At 44.3% G+C, this 8,013-nt stretch overlaps 1 protein-coding gene across 1 annotated transcript; it reads right to left on the reverse strand.

The window, feature by feature from the left end:
- Positions 1-1,353: 1,353 nt before the first annotated feature.
- Positions 1,354-7,355, reverse strand: LOC145719741 (mRNA export factor GLE1-like). Its single transcript, XM_081811292.1, has 4 exons — positions 6,970-7,355; positions 2,979-3,127; positions 2,685-2,745; positions 1,354-2,450 (listed from the first exon to the last, which is right to left on the reverse strand). Exons 1-4 carry the CDS (start codon positions 7,048-7,050, stop codon positions 2,163-2,165), a joined length of 579 nt encoding a protein of 192 aa, XP_081667418.1. The 5' UTR covers positions 7,051-7,355; the 3' UTR covers positions 1,354-2,162.
- Positions 7,356-8,013: the final 658 nt, after the last annotated feature.

Consider the following 8,013-nt stretch of genomic DNA (forward strand, 5'->3'; position numbering starts at 1 on the left):
TTCTCCCTCTCTCACTCCCTCTGCCTATGTTCCCCCTCTCACTATCAAATAAATAAATAAAATCTTAAAAAAAAAAAAAAAAAGACTTAATTAAGAGACTTAGACCAAAAGGTTGAAACTTGTGTAGATGTTAATGTTCCAACCAACTGTTAAAAAAATTTTAGGGGAGGGGCGCCTGGGTGGCTCAGTTGGTTAAGCGTCTGCCTTCAGCTCAGGTCATGATCCCAGGGTCCTGGGATCGAGCCCCACACTGGGCTCCCTGCTCCGCGGGAAGCCTGCTTCTCCCTCTCCCACTCCCCCTGCTTGTGTTCCTGCTCTCGCTATCTCTCAAATAAATAAATGAAATCTTAAAAAAAAAAAAAAAATTTTTTTTTTAGACAGGAGTGCCTGGGTGGCTCAGTTGGTTAAGCGTCTCACTTCGGCTCAGGTCTGATCTCAGGGCTCCGTGCTTAGCAGGGAGTCTGCTTGTCCCTCTGCCCCTCCCCCTGCTTGTGCTCTCCTCTCTCTTTCAAAAAAATAAATAAATTCTTCAAAAAAAAAAATTTAGGGCGCCTGGGTGGCTCAGTCGTTAAGCGTCTGCCTCTGGCTCAGGTCATGATCCCAGAGTCCTGGGATCAAGCCCCGCATTAGGCTCCCTGCTCGGCAGGGGGCCTACTTCTCCCTCTCCTACTGCCCCCCCAACCCCCGGTGGTGTTCCCTCTCTCACTGTTTCTTTCAAGTAAATAAATAAAATCTTTAAAAAAAAAATTTTAGACAAGTGGAAAAATTTGAACACTTACTAGATATTTGGTCATATTATTGTTTTTTTTTTCTTAGATGTGATATTAGTATTCTGTTTGTTAACAAAGACTTTTATCTTTTAGAGATACATACAAAGTATTTTCCCAGATGAAGTTACATCTGAGATTCACTGTAAAACCATTCGGGAGAGGGCATGCAGCTGGAAGGAGAGATGAAATAAGACTGCCATGTGTTGATTCTTGCTCAAGCTGGGGAATGGTTGCATAAAGGTTCATTATGTTGTTCTAATTCTGTGTAGGTTTGAAATTTTACAAAAGGAAAGGTAAACAAAAGCTATAAAGCTAATTCAAAGGGAACGATAAACTATAAAAATAAACTTCTGCCTCAAATATGATAAATGCATAAAATTCTTAATATTTAGAACATGTATCGGGCGCCTGGGTGGCTCAGTTGGTTGGGCAACTGCCTTCAGCTCAGGTCATGATCCTGGAGTCCCGGGATCGAGTCCCGCATAGGGCTCCCTGCTCAGCGGGGAGTCTGCTTCTCCCTCTCCTGCTCCCCCCTCTCGTGCTCACTCTCTCTCTCTCAAATAAATAAATAAAATCAAAAAAAAAAAAAAAAGAAAAAATATTTAGAACATGTATCAACTGGATTTTTAAAACAAAACTCACGCAGAAATATGAACTAAGGGTAAGAAGGTACAATTCATAAAAATGTCAATTGTGGGGGGCGCCTGGCTGGCTCAGTAGAGTCAATCTTGATCTCGGGGTCGTGAGTTCAAACCCCATGCTGGGTATGGAGCCTACTTCAAGAAAAAAATTAAAAAGTTAAAAAAAAAAATGTGAATTGCTACAAGCTTTGGGTAAGAATCAAGAACCTTAAAATTCTTTGACCAAGTAATTGTTTCTAGGAAATTTTCTCAAAGAAATACAAGAAAGGCATATATAAAATGGTATCACTACAGTGTTATGCATGGTAATAAAAATACAGAAACTTAAATGTTCAACAGTAGGCATGTTTTTTCAAACGATTTTGGTTAAGATTATATGTGCAAAGTATCCAATTCTCACAAGTTCATCAAATACTTACTGAATATCTGCTATGTGTCACGGTAATACTTGCAGTTTTTAACACTGCTTTAATCAAAAAATCAAAATATTGTTAATGGTTATAGTAATTATGCTTTCAAAATACGTTAACTGAAAAAAGCAATGCACATTCCCGTAAGGTTTTAACTTTTACCATAGCATTGCAGGTGCTCAATAAAATACTACTGAATGAACGCAACTATTTTGCAATCAGAATAAACAATTATCTGTTTAACATAAGATAGGAAACTCGGTATGTATGAGTCCAATTTGGCGTGGGAGTAACTGCCCCCCGCAACTTGTCAGGGAAGAAAGATGAAATGCTAATCGGGATTATCTCTTCAAGGTCCCTCCGAAGACCCTCACCTCAGACGTGGCCCGAATGATCCCCGAGACAAGGCCGCACAGCTGGTTGCCTCGGGTCCGGAAGGCAGACAGGTCAAGCTTCAGCGCGTCTTTGTGCGGCTCGGAGGCATCCAGCTGTTGGTTGAGGTGCAGCACCTCCTCCTGCAGGGCATAGAGGCTCCGCAGGCGAACCTGGCCTTCTTCCCTCCGCAGCCGTTCCTGCTCCACCTGCTTCATGCGCTGCTGCTCGGCCTCCCGCAGCTTCAGGTTGAGAATCTACACGAAGGGCAGTCCTGTTACCTCTCTCGGAGGCGCCCCTGGGCCTTCTCTTTCCACGTCCCCCAAGCCTTATGTGGGCTCCATATGTTCACAGATGGGCCCACAGCCCAAGGTGAGTCCCATGGAGGTGCGATGTGGGCCAGGTCCTCCATGCCAGTTGGCCAAAACCCGACTTCCGGCAGGTTAGAGCCAGACACAGAAAAACCCACATGGATTCTCCCAGGCTCTGACCTTTGCTCTGTGACGATGCTCAGCTTTTAGCTTCTCTTGGTGCCCCAGGGCTTCTCTGGAGCTGCGCAAGAAATGGCAGGGAGGAGCAGTCAGGCATGCTTCCTAAAGATGTCTTACCTCACCTCTCCTAAAAGCCTCCCTTTTCTTTGTGATACACTTGTCATCTTTCTACATTATAAGCTTTTCTGGCTATTTTATTTTGACGTTTAAGGCCTCAGAAGAAGTCCAACTCTTTCCCTTTGGGTTTCATGTTGGGAAAGAGGTGCCGCTGAGCACACTGATGGTCCCACTCACCTCTTCTCCATCACTTCCCGTAAGTCCTGGAATTCTTTATGGTGTTTCAGCTCCTTCCGTTCATCAAAGCGCTTCAGTTGTTCAGATGCCATCTCGGAGAGGGCTCGCACCTTCCTCTCCTGCTCCTCTTGCCACTGCCTCAGGCCCTCCTGGAAAGGATCAGCACCTGCTCTTTGCAGCTCCATTAGCGCCTTGCTCACCTACCCATAGGGAATACCCTCCCGTCGGTCCTTAGCTCCAGAGATACTCAAGGGCACGGAGCCAACTGCTTACTTCTCAGAAACTACACTCGAGTTGCATCTCCCCTTTGGGTGGATGTTTAAACTCAGCTGTTTTGGAAAGCTCTTCCCATTCGCCCCATTCGGTTCATGTCACTCCAATATCAGCTGAGAATGAACAGGTATTTACCAATATAGTGTCAAACAGCCCTGCGCTTTTAAGCCTCCATCCTGTGCATTCTGATGAGGGTTTCAGAGTAACCAACAGAAATTCTCACTCGAATTCCATAAACATGGTATGCCCATTCCTATCTCACTCCTTTCCTTACCTTATCATCTCTGCCTCCATCTCCCTGCCCCCACTTCCACTTAGGAAAGTCCCCTTCCTATATTTCTAAGGGTATCAGGTATTCCATTTATTATTCATGGGAGTACTCTCATATGGTTTTTAAGGGTGATGTGACATTTTAACTATCAAAATGTAAAGTGTATATATCCTTTGACACTAGTTTAATTTTAGGAATTTATCCTGAGGAAATATTTGCAAGCGTGTGCAAAGATATACGTACAAGGATGTTTACAGCAGCCCTGCTGATGATGGCAATAAATTTAAAACAATTTAAATTAACTAGGGATCGACTAGACATATTACAGTGGGTCAGACTAGAGAATACCTTGCAGCCTTAAGAAGGATGAGCTGCTGTATATACTAGCACGAAGATATAGCAAAATACATTGTGAAGACACTATGTTCTATTTTAAAGCTTCCAGTGCAAGAAGGCAAAGTGACCACAAGCATATATAACCTCTCCTCTGAGCCTCTGTTTAAAGAGAGTTGGGAAAGAAAAAAAGACTCAACAATAGAGAGCACATGGAATCTTCAGGGAAAAACTTTCAACACGCTTCTGGAAGATAGAAAGTTTCTGGAGAGGAATGTGGACTGACAGAGCAGGGCTGAGAAAACGTGAGGATGCACGCACGCACACGCGCATGCGCACACAAGCAGATTACGCCTCTCAGGGAGGCAGCCAACCTAGCAGAACCTCAAAGAGGGTTCAGACTGAAAAATGCCAGGTCTGAAATCAGGTGAGGTTCATGTGGCTGAAAACAGAAACACCAGCGGAATGTTTGTGGACAAAATAGTCAACCCTTGCCCCCACCCCGAAATCATGAAATCAGAACAGCCAACAGCCAGGCACGTGTGCTGTCATGATTTTTTTAAAATATCTTTTCACGTGCTTCTTTGCCTGTATCTTTGGTAAAGAACCTCTACTTTGGCCCATTTTGTACTTGATTTGCTTTTACTGTTGAGGACTATGTAATGATTTAAAAAGAGCTCTGCACATTCTCTGACACCCTCCCATCTCCTCCACTTCAACCTGAGCAGAGCTTCAAGACTGCCTTGACCAAGAGAACGAGGGAAAGAGAAATAATGTTACACAACTTTCGAGAAAGGCCACACGGCTCCAGGATGTTTGTTCTTGGAACCTGAGCTCCCTGCCAGAAAGAAGCCCCACCATGTGGAGAGGACAGATGTTGCAGCCAACAGCTAACTTCAGCTGCTACCCAGGTGACGGAGGAAGCCTTTGAAAGACCTACGGCCCCAGCTGCCGCACCCGCACGGCCCCTAAGTGAGAACCATCTAGTGGAGTGGGTTGACCTCCAGAAACATGAAAGACAGTAGTGACATGCCAGGGGTGGTTGTAAGCCACAGTTTGGGGGCGATTTATTACACGATCACGCATACTCCCACCCCCCCAAAAAAAACAGAGAGTTCTTTCCTATAACAAAATAAACTGTCTGGAGATAACTGGGTTGGCTAGCATGGAGGCTGGTATTCCAGAACAATACCCTAGGAATGCTGACACTCAGGAAGTCCAAAAGCATTATAATCTTGTTCCTGACTATGCACCTGGAAGCCTTGGTCCAATCACTGGCAAAGAAAGGTCATTAGCTATTCGAGGAAACTGTGTACCCTAGGAGATCAAGGTGAACAAGTGGAAAATAACGAATCTAGAAGAAACAGGTATTTCAAGGAACACAAATCGGAAAAAAGGACTCTAGTATGATATGAGAATAAAATGCTCTGAAAAAAGGACAAGTGGAAAATAAGAGAAAGCTCATGAAAATTAAACCCATCATTTAAAAAATACATAAATACACATTTTTTCAAACAACAATGGAGGAATAAAATAAAGAAATCTTCTCGAAAACAGAGAAAGACAAAAGGAAAATGAGAGAAAGAATAGGAGAAACAGGGAATTAATCTAGGAGAGCCCATCTCTGACTAATAAAAGTTCCCAGAAAGAGAAGAAACAAGGAAATGGAGAGGAAGAGAAACTAACCAAAGGGAAAAAACTTTCCCAGAGATGAAGGACCTAAGTCTTCAGCTGAAAGGGCCCCACCTCTCCAGGATCTGACCACTCCTCACCGTGCACACTGGTAGCACCCGAGTGGAAGCAACCATCGCCTTTCAGAGTACAACGGCTTCCACCTACATTGTACTTATTTCTCTTGTTCACTCCTACCTCTCCTCGCCAGTGCAGAAGCCCCAGGAGGGCCTGGATTCTCGTCTGCTTTGCTATCTCTAGACCTAGAACAGCATCTAAGTGCTCAATAAGCATGTGGAGCTTGACAGCTATTGGCTGACTCAGTGAATGAATGAATGAGGGTAGATGCCGGAAGACTTTCACTTTATAAATTCACGTAACCTGTGGAAATGTTTACAAAGTCATGCATTGTTTTTCTAATTAAAAAATAATAAAGTCAGCTCTTTGGGCTCAGATCTAGTTGGTGGTGACATGGCGAAAGGCCCCCAGAGGGTTGGGATCCTCTGTAAATACGGGAGCTGTTATGGTGCCTCCCTCAGGAAAATGGCGGAGAAAACTGAAATAAACCAGCACGACAAGTACACGTGCTCCTTCTGTAGTAAAACCAGGATGAAAAGACGAGCTGTGGGGAGCCGGCACTGTGGTTCCTGCATGAAAACAGCAGCTGGTGGGGCCCAGACCTACAGCATTTGAAACACTGCTAGCCTATAATAAATGGCTCACTTTATGTACTGAAATTACATGCGTTTGTTGTTAAATTTATGAATTAGGTGTTCCAATTTCTGTTGCCTTAACTTTGCTTTCTCAAAAGGCTTGGGAATTAAAATCCTAACTTTTATTGGAAAAGCATGAAAAAATAATAAAGTCCAAATAAACTATTAAAATAGTGTTATTCTCGGGGCGCCTGGGTGGCTCAGTCATTAAGCGTCTGCCTTCGGCTGGGGTCGTGATCCCAGGGTCCTGGGATCGAGTCCCACATCGGGCTCCCTGCTCAGCGGGGAGCCTGCTTCTCCCTCTCCCACTTCCCCAGCTTGTGTTCCCTCTCTCGCTGTGTCTCTCTCTGTCAAGTAAATAAAGTCTTTAAAAAAAAAAAAAAGTGTTATTCTTTCCTCCGGAGGCTGTTAAGATCCATCTTCTCAGTGTAACGTTACTGCCAGGCCCCGGGTCACGTTCAAATTCTGAAGAAGTAAATGGAAGCCAGGAAAGTCTAAGTAATTTTCTTGAAGTCATATGTAAAATAGAAGAGCTAGAATTTGAACCCAGATCTCCCTTCAGAGAGCTCACTTGTGACTGCTGCATGACACTATCTCCCCAAATGAATCGGGAGCTGCTAGCAAGGGGGACACGACGATTAGCATGAGGTGGACATCCATAATGCCTGAAGAACTGCATTTACATGTGGCCCCCTCGGGTCAAGCCTGCCTTACTTCATGGGTCACTTACTGTTCCTCTCATCCTGTGCACCAGCTCATACATTCGGATGCAGCCTTCCACTTTGACCCCCCGGGAGGACTGAAGTACCATAGATTCTGTATGCTGGGACTCATGGTTGCCCTATATAGACAAAAAATGGAAAAATTAAACATTCAAGATGGCAAATTTGTTGTTATTCCTTCTAGAGGAAAACCACATCCCTACTTATGAGCAATAACCATAAGAACAACAATAAAACAATTTAGGTTAGAACCAGTGTGCTTGGGCGCCTGGGTGGCTCAGATGGTTAAGCGTCTGTCTTCGGCTCAGGTCATGATCCCGGGGTCCTGGGATCGAGCCCCCCATCAGGCTCCCTGATCCTTGGGAAGCCTGCTTCTCCCTCTGCCTCTCTCTCATGAATAAATAAAATCTTAAAAAAAAAGAAAAAAAAGAACCAGTGTGCTTTTCATGATGTTGATCTTGTTCTAACTGTTTTCCTTAGTAAAGGAAATAATAAACTATATTTATATAATAATATACAAACCAATAAATGATTTATTGCTTTGGACAGTTCTGTTCTTTTTTTTTTTTTTTTTTTTTAATTTTGCTTTGTTTGGGGCGCCTGGGTGGCTTAGTCATTAAGCGTCTGCCTTCGGCTCGGGTCATGATCCCAGGGTCCTGGGACCTAGCCCCACTTCGGGCTCCCTGCCTCCCAGCGGGAAGCCTGCTTCTCCCTCTCCCACTCCCCCTGCTTGTGTTCCCTCTCTCGCTGTGTCTCTCTGTCATATAAATAAATAAAATCTTTAAAAAAAAAATTGTTTGCTTTTTTGATTTGCTTGTCTGTTTTGATCTACCCAGCAAATTTTTCCCCTCTTCTGATAAGTGTCCATTTGTGCTGAGGTGGTTTGAATGGAGCAATCCCAACCCACATCCTGTTCCTCCACCCTCCTCCGTCAGAGGTAATCATGTGACCAGCCTACCAAAGTACTCTATCTGCCCCCCCCCCCCCACCCTGTGCCCCAGCATCTACTTCAAGAATGAGGCTTATGACCCAAGATAGGCTAGGCCAGACTC

Source organism: Leptonychotes weddellii, unplaced genomic scaffold (assembly GCF_054177405.1).
Source record: "Leptonychotes weddellii isolate Sample4059 unplaced genomic scaffold, ASM5417740v2 HiC_scaffold_6872, whole genome shotgun sequence".
NCBI lineage: Eukaryota > Metazoa > Chordata > Mammalia > Carnivora > Phocidae > Leptonychotes > Leptonychotes weddellii.

What these genes read in the sequence shown, in the direction of transcription:
- LOC145719741 (XM_081811292.1), bottom strand. Translation starts at nt 7,050, where the DNA reads ATGGTACTTCAGTCCTCCCGGGGGGTCAAAGTGGAAGGCTGCATCCGA. An exon ending in TGCACAGGATGAGAGGAACA is followed by an intron (nt 3,128 to 6,969) that starts GTAAGTGACCCA and finishes GATCCTTTCCAG; the next exon opens with GAGGGCCTGAGGCAGTGGCA. An exon ending in AGCATCGTCACAGAGCAAAG is followed by an intron (nt 2,451 to 2,684) that starts GTCAGAGCCTGG and finishes CCCTTCGTGTAG; the next exon opens with ATTCTCAACCTGAAGCTGCG.